The following is a 19,431-nucleotide window of genomic DNA, read 5'->3' as shown; positions in this document are numbered from 1 at the left end:
GGGTGCCCAGGCCTTGGGAGAAGCTGCCCAGGGGGCTTTGGGGTGCCCATCCCTGGAGGTGCCCAAGGAATTCCTGGATGTGGCACTGAGTGCCCTGGGCTGGGGACAAGGGAGGGGTCAGGCACAGCCTCAATGATCCCGGGGTCCTTCCCACCCTAAACCCTTCTGGGGTCTGTGTGAGCGTGGCTGCACACTCACACTCACACTCACACTCACACTCACACTCTCGGGGCTCTGGGACTGGCACCTCCCGGCTCATTCTGCTGCCCCTCCCCAGGTGTCACTCACTGGGGACAGTCCCCCTGAGCTCCTCAGGTGTCCCTCACTGGGGACGGTCACCGGGAGGTCCCGGGCAGAGGGGGCTCTCCGCCGGTGCAGGCGGGGGACAGCGGGCACCACCGGTTTGTCCCGGGCTCGGACAGAACGGGACCGGCTGCACAGAACCGGGGACACGTCGGGACCCGGCCCGTTCCCGGTGCTGAGGCAGCCGCGGTGCAGAACGAGCCCGGTGTAGCTCGGCCCCGTCCCGGTGAGCCCCGGTGAGCCCCGTTCGCCCCGGGCCGGCACAAACGGTTAACAGAGCCCGGCTGCCCTGTGGCTCCTCCCGGTCCCTCCCCGCGGCCGGCCCCGGTCACGGCCCGGCCGCCCAGCCCCAGCCCCAGCCCCAGCCCCGACCTCCGCCACCGCCCAGCCCGGTTCCACCGGCCGGGGGCACCGGGAGCGCCGGGAGCGCCAGAACCGGCCGGGGCACCGGGAGCACCGGAGTCCCGAAACACTCCCGAAACACCGGGGGTACCGGGGGTGCCGGGGGTCCCGGGCCATGATCTGCGGCAGGAGGGCGCGTCCCGCCGCCGAGCAGCTCCGAGCCCCGTCCGAAGGTGCCGGGGGCTCCCGCCGGCCCGGGAGAGCCCTGAAGAAAATGGGTGAGTTCGGGGGAACCGGGGAGAAACCGAGAAACCCCGGCAGGGCTGGGCCAGGGGGGTCCGGGAGGGGTCCCCGAAATGGGGGGACAGGGATATTCCTTGGGACGGGAACAGGCCCCAGGGCAGGGGGGTCCCCATGGCTGGGATGGGTCCCCCTGACAGGGATGGGTCCCCCACAGAGGGAGGGTCCCCAAGGCCACCCCAAAATATCTGTGCATCACCCCAGCCTTTGGGGGACAGCGGGATCAGGGTTTGGCCGCATCACAGGTGACAGGAGCCCCCTTGCTCAGGGCATTTGTTGTCCCCAAGGCTCGGGTGCCACTCCCCAGCACCGTGCCTCAGTTTCCCCGCCCCAGGGGCGCTGCCCTGGCACAGGGGGCACACGGGGCTCAGCAGCCCAGCAGGGCAGGGGGTGCCCGCAGGGTCAGGGCGGGTCCTGGGAGGGAGCAGCAGGAAGGGGCAGGTCTGGCCCTGTGCCCCCAGCCCTGGACACGGGGCCGAGTGCCCGGAGCTGCTGCAGCTCCGTGTGTCTGTGTGTCCGTGTGTCCGTGTGTCTGTGTGTCCGTGTGTCCGTGTGTCTGTGTGTCCCTGTGTCCGTGTGTCCGTGTGTCCGTGTGTCTGTGTGCCCCTGTGTCCGTGTGTCTGTGTGTCCGTGTGTCTGTGTGTCTGTGTGTCTGTGTGTCTGTGTGTCCGTGTGTCCCTGTGGCTGTGTTGTCCTCCCACCCATCTGTCCCTGCACCTCTATATCCACACCTCCACGTGTCCATGTGTCCATCTGTCCTTGTTCCTCTATACCCACATATCCACATGTCCATCTGTCCCTGCACCTCAGTATCCACACATCCATGTGTCCATCTGTCCCTGCCTCCCAGCACCTGTGTGTCCATGCCTCCCCTGGGCTGTGTCTGGGAGCACCCACCTCTCTATGTCCATGCATGTCCGTGTGTCTGTCTGTCCATCCCAATGCTTGTGCCCGCATGTCCGTGTGTCCTGCAGCAGTGCATCCATGCTGGTCCATGCATCCCTGCATCCTGTCAGTGCATCCCTGTGTCCCCTGTGTCTGTGTGACTGAGGAGCTGTGTCCATGCACCCACATGTGCCTGCATCCCTGCATCCATGCACCTGTGCATGCACCCACCCACCTGAATGTCCGTCTGTCTGTCTGTCCTTCCATCAGCAGATCCATGGATTCACACATCCCTGCATCTCTGTATCCATCGTCCATGTGTCCTGGTGTCTGTGCATCCACACACCTGTGCCCATGGACTTGACATTCCCTGTGCCCACAGAACTGACATTCCATGTGCCCATGGATCTGACATTCCATGTGCCCACAGATCTGACATTCCATGTGCCCATCCCTGTATCCATGTGCCCATCCCTGTGCCCATGCACCTGTATCCATGTAATAATCCCTGTGCCCACAGACCTGACATTCATTCCCTGTGTCCATGCACCTGTATCCATGTGTCCCTACATCCCTGTGCCCATGGATATCTGACATTCCATGTGCCCACAGATCTGACATTCCTGTGCCCATGGACCTGTATCCATGAGTCCATCCCTATATCCTCATGCCCATCCCTGTATCCATGTGTCCCTCCATCCCTGTGCCCATGGATCTGACATTCCCTGTGCCCATGGAGCTGTATCCACGTGTCCATCCCTGTATCCATGTGTCCCTACATCCCTGCAGCCCCATGTTTGTGTCCCCATGTCCCCTCACCTGCCCTCTGTCCTGCACCTTGGGCAGGATGTGATGGTGCAGAAGATGCTGGCAGCTGGTGGCTGCACCCCCGAGGCCATGGTGGCTCAGAATGTCCCCAAGCCCCCAAACCACCCTTTCCCAGCCCAGGAGTGGAATCTCCATCCAGAGCAGGACGTGGTCATTGGAGATCTTAGAAATAGCTGCCAAAAGAATAAAGGGAGGAAATAACCATTCTGTGAACAGATGGAAAAATCCTGGCTGAGGCGTGGGCCTGCCAGTCCCCTGAGGCCACCCTGTCATTGTTCCCAGCCTGAGCTCTGCTGCTGGCACCGTCCTGGCACTCTCCATGCAGGATCTGGGCAGCTTTGCTGGGATTTAGCAGCTGGGCTGTGTCACTGCTGTGCCCTGTGCCCCCTGAACAGCCACACTGTGCTCCAAAGAGGGCCAGGGCAGTGGCTTTTCCTGTCTGTCCTCTCCTGCCTGTCCTGTCTCATTCCCATTCCCATTCCCATTCCCATTCCCATTCCCATTCCCATCCCATCCCAACCTGTTTGTTCCACCCCATCTGCTCTGTCCCATCCCATCTGCCTCATCTTGTCCCATCCCACCCTGTCCCATCCAGTCCAGTCTGCTCCACCCGCTCCTGTCCAGTCCTATTTGTCCCATCTTGTCCCATCTGCATTGTCACATTTGTGTCATTCACGTCCCACCCCATCAGCCTCTCCTGTCCATCTCACCCTGTCCTGTCCCATCCCACCATCCTGTCCTGTGCCATCCCATCCCACCCCATCCCACCCCACCCCATCCCATCCCATCCCATCCCATCCCATCCCATCCCATCCCATCCCATCCCATCCCACCCTATCCCATCCCATCCCATCCCATCCCACCCTATCCCATCCCATCCCATCCCATCCCATCCCATCCCATCCCATCCCATCCCATCCCATCCCATCCCATCCCATCCCATCCCATTTGTCCCATGCCATCCCACAGGATACAGATGTGCACCCAGATGTGCACCAATCCCCCCCAGCCCATGCCCCCCGTGCCCCCGGTAGCCCAGGGCTGTCCCCGCAGGGCTGACGGAGGATGAGGACGTCCAGCGGATGCTCCAGGGGTCGCTGCTGTGGAAGGTGAAGGCCCGGGGGGGCTCCAGGGCGCGGCTGTTCCGCCTGCAGGAGGACGGGGTCACCGTGAGCTTCGAGGGACGGTTCCGGCGCGCCCGCGCCCCCCGGAGCTGTGAGTGCTGCCCCTGTCCCACCCCCAGAGCTGTGAGTGCTGCCCCTGTCCCATCCCCGGAGCTGTGAGTGCTGCCCCTGTCCCACCCCAGAGCTGTGAGTGCTGCCCCTGTCCCATCCCAGAGCTGTGAGTGCTGCCCCTGTCCCATCCCCGGAGCTGTGAGTGCTGCCCCTGTCCCACCCCAGAGCTGTGAGTGCTGCCCCTGTCCCATCCCAGAGCTGTGAGTGCTGCCCCTGTCCCACCCCAGAGCTGTGAGTGCTGCCCCTGTCCCCCGGAGCTGTGAGTGCTGCCCCTGTCCCACCCCGGAGCTGTGAGTGCTGCCCCTGTCCCACCCTGGAGCTGTGAGTGCTGCCCCTGTCCCATCCCCAGAGCTGTGAGTGCTCCCCCTGTCCCCCGGAGCTGTGAGTGCTGCCCCTGTCCCATCCCAGAGCTGTGAGTGCTGCCCCTGTCCCCCGGAGCTGTGAGTGCTGCCCCTGTCCCATCCCAGAGCTGTGAGTGCTGCCCCTGTCCCACCCCGGAGCTGTGAGTGCTGCCCCTGTCCCATCCCGGAGCTGTGAGTGCTGCCCCTGTCCCATCCCAGAGCTGTGAGTGCTGCCCCTGTCCCATCCCAGAGCTGTGAGTGCTGCCCCTGTCCCCCGGGGCTTGGGGACACCAGACACAGCCTGGGCTGCCAGCAGCTGCAGGGAACAGGAGCCGGGCACTGCCCCAGACACACCCCTGGACCCCACCAAGGACCTGACCCTTACCCAGACCCCACCTGGGACCCCGATCCCAGTCCAGGACCTCATCCACAGCCTTGGGTCTGGACTCCCACACAGAATCCAGATATGGACATGTCCGTGTGAGACCCAGACCCCAACCCAGGACCCCCACGTGGAATCCAGACCCCAACCCAGGACCCAGATCCATTCCCAGCATCCAGAGCCCCACCTGGATGCTGACCACAGCCCAGTTCCCAGATCCCCACCCAAGACCTGGACCCCCACTCAGAACCCAGACCCCCCCTGAGTTCCAGGACCCAGATCCCAGCCCAGGACCCAAATCCCGCAGTGAGAACCAGGGGATTGCCAATCCTGGGGCATGGAACTCCACAATCCAGACCCCAACTGTGCCCCAGATGCCCCCTGTGCCCCAGATCCCTGCCTGGGTCCCCACCGGTGACCTGGACCCAGAACTCTGACATCCCCCTCACTCAGACCCCAGCTGAGCACCCAGACCCCAAACCTGCACCCCAGCCTGGGGTCCAGACCCTCAGCTGAGCTGAACCCAACCCAAAATGTGGACCCCCACCCAATACCTGACCTCCAGCACCCTTTACTCAGTGGCTCCCAGAGCCTTCCAGCCCTTCCCAGTGCCTCCCAGTACATGGAGCTGGGAGAGCCCCCACTATTCCCCATCCCCCGAGGTCCTGTCCCCATCCCCGCTGTCACCCGTCCCTTCCCACCCTCAGCCGGGATGGGTGCCTGGAGCACGGCGGCTCCGTCCCCTCCCTGGCAGCGTCCCCGTCCCCATCCCCGCGGGGACAGCGGCTCCTGTCGCGCCTGGGATTAGCGGGATAAGCCCGGCAGCGGCACCGAGCGGAGCCCAGCCCCGTCCCGGGGCTGTCTGTCTGTCCCGGGGGGTGTCTGTCTGTCCCGGGGGGGGGTCTGTCCGTCCCGGGGATGTCTGACTGTCCCGCGGGGTGTCTGTCCATCAGCAGCCAGGGTGTCTGTCCTTCCGGCAGGGTGTCTGTCCGTCCCGGGGGCTGTCTCTCCGTCCCGAGGGTGTCTGTCTGTCCCGCGGGGTGTCTGTCCTTTCCGGGGGTGTCTGTCTGTCCCGCGGGGTGTCTGTCCGTCAGCAGCCGGGGTGTCTGTCCTTCCCGGGGGCTGTCTGTCCGTCCTGGGGGCTGTCTGTCGGTCCCGGGGGCTGTCTGTCCGTCCCGGGGGCTGTCTGTCCGTCCCGGGGGTGTCTGTCCATCCCGGGGGTGTCTGTCTGTCCCGCGGGGTGTCTGTCCGTCAGCAGCCGGGGTGTCTGTCCTTCCCGGGGGCTGTCTGTCCGTCCTGGGGGCTGTCTGTCGGTCCCGGGGGCTGTCTGTCCGTTCCGGGGGCTGTCTGTCCGTCCCGGGGGTGTCTGTCCATCCCGGGGGGTGTCTGTCCGTCAGCAGCCGGGGTGTCTGTCCGTCCTGGGGGCTGTCTGTCCTTCCCGGGGGCTGTCTGTCCGTCCCGGGGGGTGTCTGTCCGTCAGCAGAACGGGGTGTCCTGCAGGGATGCTGGCGGGTGGGTGACCGGCCCCCGCTGCCCCGCTGTCCCCGCAGTCTCGGTGGCGCTGATCGAGGCGGTGCGCGAGGGTCGCCGCTCCGAGGGGCTGCGCAAGCACGGAGCCGCCTTCCCCGAGCGCCACTGCTTCAGCCTGGCCTTCAAGGGCCGCCGCAAGAACCTGGACCTGGCCGCCCGAGGCGAGGAGGACGCCCGGCACTGGGTGCAGGGGCTCGGCAAGCTGATGGGGAGGCTGCAGGCCATGAGCCAGATGGAGAAGCTCGACCAGTATCCTTCGAGGAGGGGTTGGGGACAGGGTGGGGACGGCTGTGGGTGACACCCAGAGGTTTCCTTAGCCCGGTGCAGTTGGATCCACGGGGTCCTGCAGCGAGCAGACAGGAACAAGGACAACAAGATGTCCTTCAGGGAGGTGAAGAGCATGCTGAGGATGCTCAACATCGACATGGATGATGTCTACGCCTCCAAGCTCTTCAAGGTACCTGAGCTGCACCACCAGTGGCTCCTTCTCTGCCTTGCCCAGCACAGAGAGCTGACAAACCCCTCACACCAAGGCTACCAAGGGTTGGGTCCCACCAGGGGCACGTGGTGGAGAGGGGTGAGGTGGTCTGAGCTGTGCCAGCCGCTGCTCTGTGTCCCCAAGGTGGGACATTTCTCCCCTATGGAGAGCTGCTCCTCTGGGCATCTCCCACAGATGGACACGTGGATGTGTGGATATAGAGGTGCAGGGACAGACGGACGCATGGGTGTGTGGATATAGAGGAACAAGGACATATGGACACGTGGATGTGTGGGTATAGAGGAACAAGGACATATGGACACCTGGATGTGTGGATATAGAGGTGCAGGGACAGATGGACACGTGGGTGTGTGGGTATAGAGGTGCAGGGAGGGATGGACATGTGAGTGTGTGGATACAGAGGCACAAGGACAGACTGACACGTGGGTGTGTGGATATAGAGGTGCAGGGACAGACGGACACGTGGGTGTGTGGGTATAGAGGTGCAGGGACAGATGGACACGTGGGTGTGTGGATATAGAGGCACAAGGACAGAAACTGAGGCACGGAGCTCTGCTCTGCTCCATCCCAGAGTGGGGGGTCAGGGGGCTCTGGCTGGGGGAACAGAGGGGTCAGGACTCACCCCACTCACCCTGCCCGCTCCGGGGACAGGCAGAACAAGGCAGGGGGTGGCTGTACCCTGTCCCCACGGGCAGGGGACAGTCCCTGAGGCTGGGCTGTGCCACCAGGAGTGCGACCACTCGGGCAACGAGCGGCTGGAGGGCCGGGAGCTGGAGGAGTTCTGCCGGCGGCTGCTGCGGCGCCCCGAGCTCGAGGAGCTCTTTGGGCGCTACTCGGGCGAGGACCGGGTGCTGTCGGCCGAGGAGCTGCAGGATTTCCTGAGGGACCAGGGAGAGGAGAGCAGCCTGCGCCAGGCCCGCGCCATCATCCGCACCCACGAGCTCAACGACAAGGGTGAGGCTGGGGGATCGTGGGCTGGGCGCTCATGGATGTAGGGATGGGGCTCTGATTTGGGGTATCACCACCCCAAATGGGTATGGGGTCCTCCAAGGTTTCCATTGCTGTCCTGGTGCCCATTGCCAGTGTCTGCCATCCTACACATGGCCTGGCTGGCACCTGGTGGATGTGACACCGTGGGAACAGGGCACATTCCCTGGGGATGGTGGGGATGGGCAGGTCGTGGACTTCCAGGTCTCATGGGTGGTGTGATGCCAGCTCTGCTATGAATGTGACACTGATGAAGGACTTCTGTCCTCCTCAGGTCCCACCATGGCAGGTGCAGGGTGAACACAGCACCAGGGGACATCATGGTGGGGATGAAGGACCTCCATGTCACAATAGTACCCTTAAGGTAGATGTGGCACTAGGAGGATGGAGGACATCAGATGGAAGATGGGACACAAAGGGGACCTCCCCTGAGTGCCACAGTGCCAGGTCTGGGGTGACACGGCACTGGGAGGACAGAGGGCATCAGGGTGGGGACAGGGAACCTCCACAGCTCATGGGTGTCACCATGCCACATCCAGAGTGAATGTGGCACCAGCAGTTTGGGTGACATCAGGATGGAGATGGGACATTAAGAGAACTTACACGTCCCCTGGGTGCCACAGTGCCAGGTCAGGGATGAACATGGCACCTCCAAATGGGGAAAGCCCTCAGGGTGCCACCCTGCCAGCACCATGTGACACCTGCCACCGTGTGACACCTGCCACTATGTGACACCTGCCACCGTGTGACACCTGCCACTGTGTCCCACAGCCAAGCAGCAGGACCTGATGATGCTGGACGGGTTCATGATGTACCTGCTGTCAGCTGCTGGGGACATCCTCAACCAGGAGCACACCAAGGTGCACCAGGACATGAGCCAGCCCCTGAGCCACTACTTCATCTCCTCGTCCCACAACACCTACCTGACCCGCAACCAGGTCGGAGGCAGCAGCAGCACCGAGGCCTACGTCAGGTGTGTGTCCCTGGGGAACAGAATGGGGACAGACGGACACATGGGTGTGCAGGGACACATGGACACGTGGGTGTGTGGGTATAGAGGTGCACAGACAGATGGACACATGGACACGTGGAATTGTGGATATAGAGGTGCACAGACAGATGGACATGTGGACATGTGGATATAAAGGAACAGGGATAGATGGACACATGGATATGTGGATATAGAGGTACAAGGACAGATGGACTCGTGGACACATGGATGTGTGGATATAGAGGTGCAGGGACAAATGGACATGTGGATGTGTGGATATAGAGGAACAAGGACAGATGGACACATGCATGTGTGGATATAGAGGTGCAGGGACAGATGGACACATGGACACGTGGATGTGTGGATATAGAGGTGCACAGACAGATGGACATGTGGACATGTGGACACATGGATATAGAGGTGCAGGGACAGATGGGTGGGAGGACACACAGCCACAGGGACACACGGACACAGGGGCACACAGACACAGGGACACACGGACACACGGACACAGGGGCACACAGCCACAGGGACACACGGACACAGGGGCACACAGTGACAGGGACACACAGACACAGGGACACATGGACACACAGCCACAAGGACACACAGCCACAGGGACACACGGACACGGGGACACACAGCCACAGGGACACACAGACACAGGGACACACAGACACAGGGACACACGGACACGGGGACACACAGCCACAGGGGCACACGGACACAGGGACACACGGACACGGGGACACACGGACACAGGGACACACTGCAGCTCCCGTGGCTCCGGGGGCACAGGGGCTGACCCGGTGCTGGTGTCGGGGCAGGGCTCTGCGGGCCGGGTGCCGCTGTGTGGAGCTGGACTGCTGGGAGGGCCCGGACGGGGAACCTGTCGTGTACCACGGGCACACCCTCACCTCCAAAATCCTCTTCCGTGACGTCATCGAGAGCATCCGCGACTCCGCCTTCGAGGTGAGACCGGGCGGGAGCCCCGGGGGTGCCCGGTGTCCGGTGCCTGGTGTGGAGTGCGGAGTGTGGGGTGCCCGGTGCTGAGTGTGGAATCTGGGGTGCCCGGTGCTGAGTGTGGGGTGCCCGGTGCTGAGTGTGGAGTGTGGAGTGTCCGGTGCTGAGTGTGGGGTGCCCGGTGCTGAGTGTGGAATGTGGGGTGCCCGGTGCTGAGTGTGGGGTGCCCGGTGCTGAGTGTGGGGTGCCCAGTGCCCGCTGCTGAGGGCATCCTCCCCATGCCCAGAAATCGCCCTACCCCGTCATCCTGTCCCTGGAGAACCACTGCGGGCTGGAGCAGCAGGCCACCATGGCCCGGCACATGAAGGCCATCCTTGGGGACAGGCTGCTGACACAGCCCCTGCAGGGCCAGGACCCCCACGACCTCCCCTCACCAGAGGTAAGGCCACCCGTGTGCCACCAGGGCGTCTCCATGTCCCCTCCGAGCCCTGAGCTCGCACCTGCCCTCTGCAGCAGCTGAAGGAAAAGATCCTGGTGAAGGGCAAGAAGCTGCCAGAGCTGTGGCAGGAGCCACGGGGTGTCACCTCCCTTCTGGACCCTGAGGAGGAAGAAGAGGAAGAGGAGGAAGACGAGGAGAAGTTGCAGGAGAGAAGCCCCCGGCGAGTAAGAGATTTCCCCAGGGATGTGGTTTTGGGGGACCTGGTGGTCCTGATGGATCAGAGCATCCTGGTGGTTTTGGGGAACCATGGAATCCTGGTGGTCCTGATGGGTCAGAGCACCCTGATGGTGCCAGGGGACCACGACATCCTGGTGGTGCTGATGGATCAGAGCATCCTGGTGGTGCCAGGGCATCCTGGGGCTGTCCCAGCTGAGCGCTGCCAGCTCTGCCATGCCCTCTGCAGCCCTGCTCTCTCCTCTTTCAGTCGCTGCAGGAGATCAAACCTCTGCAGGTGGGTGATGCTGGAGCTGGGGGGGCTGACAGGGTGGGTGCTGTGGGGGCAGTGAGTGGCTGTCAGAGGGGACAGAGCTTGGGGACAGCTCAGATGTGCCTCCCTCTTCCTGTTTCTGGGGTTTCCAACACTTTGATTTCTTTGTCACCTCAAGTTCTCCATTGTGTTGGGCCTCCATCACATCCAGGGTGACCTGTTGGGGTCGGCACCACCTTGGGGTCTCTGTCACCTCAAGTATTCCATCCTTTTGGGGTGCCCATCACCTCAGGGTCTCCAGCACTTTGGGGTCTCCCTCATCTTGGGGTCTGTAACATCTCAGGCCGTCCATTCCCTTGGGTTCTCCATGACTGCAGGTTCTCAACTTCCTCGGGTTCCCCCAAGCCCCTGGTCCATCACTCCATTGCCTGGGGTTCTGCACCACCTTGGGGTCTCTGTCACCTCAAGTATCCCATCCTCTTGGGGTCTCCAGCACTTTGGGGTCACCACCTCAAGTATTCCATCCTCTTGGGATCTCCAGCACTTTGGGGTCTCTCTCATCTTGGGGTCTGTAACATCTTGGGTTGTCCATTCCCTTGGGTTCTCCATGACTGCAGGTTCTCAACCTCCTTGGGTTCTCCATCAGCCCCTGGTCCATCACTCCATTGCCTGGGGTTCTGGGTCTCCACAGCCCTGGGGGTCTCAGCACTCAGCACTAGCAGGGGAGGGGGTCTGTAGCCCCTTTGACCGGCAGATGGCCACCAGGGCCAGCTTGTCCCTCCCTGCTGCCACGGTGGCTCCCGCTGCAGGCCAAGGACGCGTCGCAGGTGTCCCCAGAGCTGTCGGCGCTGGTGGTGTACTGCCAGGCTGTCCCCTTCCCTGGGCTGGCCCAGGCCCTGCGCCACCCCCAGCCCTGCCACGTGTCCTCCTTCAGCGAGAGGAAGGCTCGGAAGCTCATCAAGGAGGCAGGTGAGGGTCACCAGATGGGGACGGGGTGGGGACAGGGTGGGTCCCTACTCCTGAGCCACTGGGATGGGCTGAGGATGGGCTCAGTCTCTAGGGTGGCTCCATGAGGGGTCAGGGGCACGCTGGCCTCACCCAGGCTGCCCTGGATGGGTGGGACTGGGGTCTGCTGGCAGGGCCTGCCTGGGGCCGAGGCCAGAACTGGGGTCACACAACCAGGATCAAGGTCTGGGATCAGGATTTGGGATGTGGCATCTGGGTCCAGGGCCTAGGGCAGGTATTAAGGTCTGGGTCAGAGTCCAGGGATCAAGGGGGGGGGGGGTCTGGGATCAAGGGCTGGGGGTCAGGGTCAGAATCTGAGGTCAGGCAGGGCCTGAGATTAAGATCTGAGTCAGATCTTGGGTGTTCAGGGTCTGGGGTCCAGGGTCAGTGTCTGGAGTCAAGGATTAGGATCTGGGTCAGGGCATAGGCTTGAGGGTCTTGGTTTGGAGTCTGAGGTCCAGGGATCAGGGTCAGGGTCTGGGTTCCATGGTCAAGGTCCAGGGTCAGGGGTCTAAAGTCCAAGTGTGAGGTCAAGATCAGGATCAAGGTCAGAGGTTTGGGGTCAGGGATCCAAGGTCAAGGTTCAGGTTTGGGGTCTGGTTTCAAGGTCATATATCAGGCTCAGGCCCACCCATCTGGGCAGGCTCTGTCCGTGTCCTTGGGCCCCTCAGCCTCTGTTGGGGTCCCCCAGCAGCACTGGAGGGTGCAGCAGCCCCCCCTGAGCCGTGTCCATCCCCAGGCCCAGCCCTGGTCCGGTACAATGCCCGCCAGCTGAGCCGCGTGTACCCGCTGGGGCTCAAGATGAACTCTGCCAACTACAACCCCCAGGAGATGTGGAACGCTGGCTGCCAGCTGGGTGAGACCCCGGGCCCCTCTCACCTGGCACCCACTCCTGGAGGTGTCACCCACCCCTGACAGCCCCTCCTGCTGTCCCCACAGTGGCCCTGAACTTCCAGACGCCGGGCTATGAGATGGACCTGAACGCCGGGCGCTTCCTGCCCAACGGGCGCTGTGGCTACGTCCTGAAACCGCCCTGCCTGCACAGCCCCCCCGGCGAGGGCTCCCGGCGCCTGGCCCTGCACATCAGGGTGAGGACACCCTGCCCGCCTGTCCCCAAGGGCAGCTGAGTGCCACCCAGGTCCCTGCGGGGTGACATCCCTGATATTCCAATGGCTGGCCAGGTGCCACCTGCAGGTGACACCAACCCTGTCCCCAAATCTGGCTGGTATCAGCTCTGTCCCTTCTCTGAGATGGCATCAGCCACCTCCTTCCTCCCCACCATGTCCCCAGTGCCAGCCAAGGGCCACCCACATCCCTTCTCCTGATGACCCAGCCACATGTCACTCATGTTCCTTCTGTGTGGTACCAACCACCTCCCTCCATCCCCTTCTGGGGACACCACCTTGTCCCCAGCCATGTGCCACCCATGTCTCTTCTCCTGGATGGCACCAGCCACCTCCCTCCTCCTCATCCCATCCTCACTCCTGGCTGGGTGCCATCTGCTCCCTTCTGGGGACACCACCTTGTCACCAGCCATGTGTCACCTTCTCCTGGATGGCACCAGCCATCTCCCCCCTCCTCATTCCATCCCCACTCCTGACTGTGCCACCCATGACACTTCTGGGTGACACCACCCCTGTCCCCAAATCCAGCTGGTGTCAGCCATGTCCCTTCTCTGAGATGGCATCAGCCACCATGTCCTCAGTGCTAGCCAAGGGCCATCCACATCCCTCCTCCTGATGACCCAGCCACAGGTCACTCGTGTCCCTTCTCCTGTGTGGTACCAACAATGTCCCTCCTCTTCACCCCATCCCCACTCCTGTCTGGGTGCCATCTGCTCCCTTCTGGCGACACCACCTTGTCCCCAGCCATGTGTCACCTTCTCATGGATGGCACCAGCCACCTCCCTCCTTCTCATCCCATCCTCACTCCTGACTGTGCCACCCATGACACATCTCCTGGGTGACACCACCCTGTCCCCAAATCCAGCTGCTGCCAACCACTGGGTGGCATCAGCCACCTCCCTCCTTTCACCGTGTCCCCAGCCCCAGCCAAGTGCCACTCAGGTCCCTTCTGAGGACACCCACATGTCCCCTGTGCCCTGGTCCCTGTGCCCAGGTGATCACAGCCCAGCAGCTGCCCAAGCTCAACAGGGACAAGGGCAGCTCCATCGTGGATCCCTTCGTGCGCGTGGAGATCCACGGGGTCCCGGCCGACTGTGCCAAGCAACAAACCCACCACAAGCTCAACAACGGTGAGTGCTGCCACCTGGGCACCCTGGGGACACCCCTGGGCACCCTGGGGACACCCCAGCCCCCAGGCACATCCAGTCACAACCCCATTACTGCCCCAATCCCAGGAATGCCCAAGAACAAACCAGGGTCTCTTGGAGCACCCTGATCCCTGCAGAAACCCCATGGAACCTGATCTCCAGGGGGGCTCCAGGGACACCTCAGGGCACCCTGATCCAGGGACACCTTGATACCAGGGGCACCCTAATCCCCATGAGGGACATGGGTACCCACAGCCCAGCACTCACTGCCAGTTGAACCAGTGCCCAGCACACCCCAGTGCCCATCAAATCCCAGTGCCCAGCACACCCCAGTGCCCAGGACACCCCAGTGCCCAGCACACCCCAGTGCCCAGCACATCCCAGTGCCCAGCACACCCCAGTGCCCAGCACATCCCAGTGCCCAGCACATCCCAGTGCCCAGGATATCCCTAACCCTATCCTAACCCTAACCCAGTCCCCTCCCCAGCACAGCCTGATCCACACCAGTGGCAGGGTTCATCATGTCCCAGTTCTCCCAGTGCTGCTCCCTCATGGTACCCAGTACACCCAGCCCAAGCCCAGTGTGATCCTCATTCCCCCCAGTATGACCCCATTACCCCAGTACACCCCACCACAGCCCCAGTATGACCCCCTTTTCCCCAGTACACCCAGCCCAAGACCAGTATGACCCCATTACCCCAGTATACCCCACCATGGCCCCAGTGTAACCCCCATTCTCCCAGTATGGTCCAGCCCAGCTCCAGCATAACCTCCATTCCCCCAGTACATCCCATCAGATTCTCAGTATGATCCCATCCCTCCAGTCTGTTCCACCACAGTCACTGTACAACCCCCCTTCTCCCAGTATAACCCAGTCCAGCACCAGTTTGGCCCCATTTTCCCCAGTATACCCCATCAGGGCTCCAGTATGACCCCCATTCCCCCAGTACAGCCCACCACAGCCCCAGTTTGACCCCCATTCCCCCAGTACTGGCCCAGTATCACCCCCTTTTCCCCAGTACACTCCACCACAGCCGCAGTATGACCACCATTCTCCCAGTACAGCCCCAGTATGATCTCCTTTTTCCCAGTACACCCCATCATGGCCCCAGTATGACCCCCTTTCTCCCAGTACACTGCACCACAGCCCCAGTATGACCCCCTTTACCCCAGTATGACCCCAGTCCAGCCCCAGTATGACCCCCATTCTCCCAGTCCAGCCCCAGTATGACCCCCATTCCCCCAGCCCAGCCCACTGTAGCCCCAGCATCACCCCCATCCCCACATCCCCAGTGCAGCGCGGCAGCTCAGCCGGGGCAGGGGCAGTGCCCGGGGTCCTGCCTGTCCCCGGTGGCCCCACCCAGCCCCCTGCCGGTCTCAGGTTTCAACCCGCGCTGGGAGGAGACGCTGCGGTTCCAGGTGCGGGTGCCCGAGCTGGCCCTGGTGCGTTTCGTGGTGGAGGATTACGACAGCACCTCCTGCAATGACTTCGTGGGGCAGTTCACGCTGCCCCTGCCCAGCATGCGCCAAGGTGGGGGCAGGTGCCACCCCGCTGCCCCCCGGGCATGGGGACAGCGCCTGGCACGGGCTGAGCCCCCTGTGTGTCCCCAGGGTACCGCCACATCCACCTGCTCTCCAAGGACGGCGCCTCCCTGGCCCCTGCCACGCTCTTCGTGCACGTTCGAGCCAAGAGCCTGTGAGGGTGCACGGCAGGGACAGCCTGGTGTCCCCGAGGTGCCCACGGGGGACATTGTGGGGACAACAGGCTCCTCCCTGCGTGGGGACAGCCCGAGGACACTGCTCACCTGTCTGTGGAGGACCCAAGGGAGTGGGGGCTCCCCTACCCAGTGCCACCCACTGGTGTCCCAGTCCTGTCCTTGAGGGGACAGAGATGCTGTGACAACCAGGATTGGGCCAATAACAGCCCAGCACAGCCACACAGGGGTGACATGGGTGACAGCAACCAGCAAATCTCACCAGTCTTGGCCACGCTTGGGGTGCAAGGATGGGCCACCCCAGCCCCTCTCTCTGGGGGTGCAAGGATGGTGCCATCATCACCCTGGAGTCCCTGAGGGGACCCTGCCACCACACACTCCATTGTGCCCGGGTGGGCACACACTGCCAAGCTCTGGCACCAGTGACAGGCACAGATTTACAGCCTGGGATCAAGCCAGTGGAATAAAGGTTTTATTTTAACAGAGCCTGTCCCAGTGTCCCTGTCACCCTCCGGGGCCCATCGTGGCTGGATCAGGGCTGAGCCCACCCCCAAACCAGCAGTGCCCTGGGGAGCAGCCCTCAAACCTGCCATGGGGACAAGGGGAGGGTCCCCCACCCACACCCAGGACAGCAGGGAACAGCGGGGGACACAGAGGTACTTGCATAGGTGACACAGGACCCCGAGCAGGGCGATGTGATGGCACTGCCAGGGGGGTGTGATGGGCTCCTGGTCCCCTCTGAGGCCCCACAGGTCCAGGCTGGGGCGGGCACAGGCTCTCAGGGTCCGTGGTGCCACGGGGTGTGACAGGGACACGCCAGCACAGGGAGGTGTGACAGTGCATAGACGGGGTCTTGGCCTTGGTGTGCAGCTTTGGAAACCTTTGGCTGGGCAGGCAGGAGCATCTCAGAGCTCTGGGCTCGGGACATGGCAGGAGGATGTCCTGGCACTCCTGGATGGGATGGAGGGTTGCCATGACAACGTTTCCTTTCTCTCAGAGGATCCCACAGCACGAGGTGACACCGGGAGCTGGTGCTGGAGGCACCGGGGAGGATGATGCCGATGGAGTATCCAGATTTCCATGCTTCCAGAGAAAAGCAGCTGAGCAGAGAGGCTGTGGCAGTGGCAGTGGAGCATCCCCAGTGGGGAGGCTGAGGGGAAGGAGCCCCAGGAGCCTGAGCAGAGCAGGGTGTGCCTGGAGCTGAACCCCTCTGGATCTTCGGGCACTGCTGTCCAGCAGGAAGGGTTGGAGTCTCTGTGGCTGGGCAGGAGGTGGGACAAGGCATCTCTTGCACAAATAGCCCTTGGAAAGGAATCTCCCCCTGTTAAACAGAGTCAGGAGCAAACCTGGGGCAAAGAGCCTGAAGCACCCTCGGGGCAGGCAGGAGGGTTTTGACCAGCAGCCACCATCAGCATCAACCTCAGCTGTCCCCACGGAGAAAAGTCCCAGTCCAGCAGCCCAGTGGTGACCTTCAGCAGCCGAATGTAACTCATGGCAGTTGGGAACAGGAAAGATTTAAAATATATATAATATATACTTTTATTATTCACCCGTTAAATCCATTATATGCCAATCATGATCTAGTTTCAGCAGTTACATTCCCTTGATCATGTCTTTAGGAGGATGCAGTTAAATCAAACAAGGAGGTGGCTGGCAGCAGCAGGGGGGCTCTGGTGCCCCTCTCTCCCGGCGTGGCTCCGGCTTTGGCAGAAAGGATGAGGGCAGCACCTCCTCAGGCCCGGCTCCTCCACGCTCTCCTGGCAAGGGCTCCCTTACTGCAGCACCAATCCAACCTGGAAATAGGGATCAGGACAGAGATTGGGCTCATCAGGACAGAAATTGGGCTCAGGAGGTGCCCTCTGCTCTGTGCCCAGCTCGGTGCTGTCTGTGTTGGTTTCTGTCGCAGACATCTTTTAGGGAAAACCCTTTCCTTAGGATTTTTCCTCCTGAGAAGCTGAGAGGCCTCAGGAACAAAATGTAACCAATGGTTATCTGCTGCTGTGGAATGAAACAGGTGCATCTGGGATTGGCTCATGTTGGATGTTTGTAATTAATGTCCAATCACAGCCCAGCTGGCTCAGACAGAGAGCCAAGCCACAAGCCTTTGTTATCATTCTTTCCTTTTCTATTCTTAGCCAGCCTTCTGAGGAAATCCTTTCTTTTAGTACAATTTTAATGCAATATATATCATAAAATAATAAATCAAGCCTTCTGAATCATGGAGTCAGATCCTCATCTCTTCCCTCATCCTCAGACCCCTGTGAATGCTGCCACAGGTTTCCCCACTGGTTTTGGGGTATTTGAGAGCAGCAAAGCCCTGGGTTTGTGGCTGAGAGGGCACACAGGCCCTGCCCAGCTCTGATCTGGAGGTGACCAATGTTTGGGGTGTGACAAGCCCCATCAGGTTATGAGGCAGCCTCGATTCATGAGCCAAGGGTGTTTCTCAGCTCATGATGAGCAGAGGGATGGAACATCCCTGCTGGGAGGTGGGGTTGTTCAGCCTGGAGAAGGCTGCAGGGAGGCCTCAGAGCCTCTGCCAGTGCCAAAAGGGCCACCAGGAGGGACTTTGGACAAGAGTCTGGAGAGACAGGACAAGGGGAATGGCTTCCCACTGCCAGAGGGCAGGGTTAGATGGAATATTGGGAAGAAATTCCTCCCTGTGAGGGTGGGCAGGCCCTGGCACAGGGTGCCCAGAGCAGCTGGGGCTGCCCCTGGATCCCTGGAAATGTCCAAGGCCAGGTTGGACACCTCCAGGGAACCTCCTGGGGCTTCCTAGCAGGCAAGTGAGGCTGGTTTAGGGCACAGAGCTTGTGCCCAGGGACAGACCTGGCCTCACACCAGAGAACCCAAAGCCCTGTGACTGCCATCAAGGCATTAATTAGCTGTTAAGGCATTAATTAGCTGTGTGTAGCTGGGCAGATTCTGGTCTGCAAGGTGCCTGTGGACTGGAGAGGGGCTGAATCACATCTCTGGTGTGGAGGGACAGCAGCAACCAGGGGCTGCCTCAGAATGTCCCAGGGCAGGCAGGTGGGGACCCAGGCCAGCTCTGGGAGCAGTGGGGAACAGGCTGCTGGCCCTGGGGACAAAGGACATCCTGGGATCCTGTGGCTCAGCTCCTTTGTCACAGCTCCTGCTCCAGCCTGCCTGCTCTCTCCAGAGGGGTGGCTGCTCCTCCCAGCCCACCAGGACACAGTGACACCCATGAGGGATCACAGGTGACTGTCACAACCCCCAGTGTCACCTCTGTCACCCTGCAGCCCTCTGCTGTCTCCTCTGTGCTTGGCCTCCTTCCTTAGAGGGAAAGAATTGGTGTGAAGGACTAAACCTGCACTAGTGCAGGAATAAAATCAGCTTTGGAAGATGAATGTGGAGGGGTTTTCCCCAGGGACACACTCTGCAGGCACCGATGACAGAGGGATCCACCCTCACTGTGTGTGACACTGCAAGGACACCAGCTGGGCTGGAATGCTGAGGTGACAGCAAACCCCTGTCCCCAGGGCTGTGGGGACAAGACCCCTCCTCACAGCACTGACCTTCTCTGGTGCCATGCTGGGACACTTCCAATTGTACAGGTAATACTGCAGGTTCCCATCCCCGATCCCAAACTTCAGCTTCTCCAGGAAGGTTTTGTTTTCCATGAGATCCAGTGCATTGAAGACGTCAAATCCTTTCTGCACAGGGAGACATGAGGCCATCAGTTCCTGCTTTTGTGCTGGGCAGCTCCTCCCACCTGTGAGCAGCCTGGCCCCCTTTCCTGACTGGTTTTGAATCCCAGAAAAATGGAAGAGCCCAGTTTTGGTGTTCTCACCCTCAATCCAACTACTACAGACTGTTTGCTGTAGGACATGAGCAACCACCACAAGCTGGAAGGTTCAAGGTACCCCAGGACCCCTCTCCTGGGTGGCAGATCCTTTTGGATTTGGATTT

At 61.6% G+C, this 19,431-nt stretch overlaps 2 protein-coding genes across 2 annotated transcripts in view; one reads left to right on the top strand and one right to left on the bottom strand.

Moving 5' to 3' along the window:
- Positions 1 to 640: 640 nt before the first annotated feature.
- PLCD3 (phospholipase C delta 3) lies at positions 641 to 15,989 on the top strand. Its single transcript, XM_077190818.1, has 16 exons — positions 641 to 923; positions 3,712 to 3,873; positions 6,167 to 6,395; positions 6,474 to 6,603; positions 7,374 to 7,599; positions 8,404 to 8,605; positions 9,451 to 9,595; positions 9,873 to 10,025; positions 10,100 to 10,249; positions 10,489 to 10,536; positions 11,322 to 11,481; positions 12,257 to 12,373; positions 12,457 to 12,605; positions 13,636 to 13,771; positions 15,171 to 15,320; positions 15,401 to 15,989. The coding sequence occupies exons 1-16, from the start codon at positions 821 to 823 to the stop codon at positions 15,487 to 15,489; spliced, it is 2,349 nt and encodes a 782-aa protein (XP_077046933.1). The 5' UTR covers positions 641 to 820; the 3' UTR covers positions 15,490 to 15,989.
- NMT1 (N-myristoyltransferase 1) overlaps positions 15,955 to 19,431 on the bottom strand; it is a 22,566-nt gene continuing 19,089 nt past the window's right edge. Inside the window, exons 11-12 of the mRNA XM_054649520.2 lie at positions 19,038 to 19,175; positions 15,955 to 17,297 (exon numbers count right to left, since the gene is read on the bottom strand). Of these exons, the coding sequence (XP_054505495.2) occupies positions 17,277 to 17,297; positions 19,038 to 19,175 (159 nt within the window). The 3' untranslated portion in view covers positions 15,955 to 17,276. The remainder of the gene's footprint in view (positions 17,298 to 19,037; positions 19,176 to 19,431) is intronic.

Source organism: Agelaius phoeniceus, chromosome 26 (assembly GCF_051311805.1).
Source record: "Agelaius phoeniceus isolate bAgePho1 chromosome 26, bAgePho1.hap1, whole genome shotgun sequence".
NCBI classification, from domain to species: domain Eukaryota; kingdom Metazoa; phylum Chordata; class Aves; order Passeriformes; family Icteridae; genus Agelaius; species Agelaius phoeniceus.
This window is presented reverse-complemented; position numbering and strand designations above follow the sequence as displayed.

Bases quoted from the DNA above. Each gene is read 5' to 3' on its own strand.
- PLCD3 (XM_077190818.1), top strand. From the start codon at position 821: ATGATCTGCGGCAGGAGGGCGCGTCCCGCCGCCGAGCAGCTCCGAGCC. The intron at 6,396-6,473 runs GTATCCTTCGAG...AGCCCGGTGCAG, and splicing joins CAGATGGAGAAGCTCGACCA to TTGGATCCACGGGGTCCTGC. The intron at 11,482-12,256 runs GTGAGGGTCACC...GTCCATCCCCAG, and splicing joins GAAGCTCATCAAGGAGGCAG to GCCCAGCCCTGGTCCGGTAC.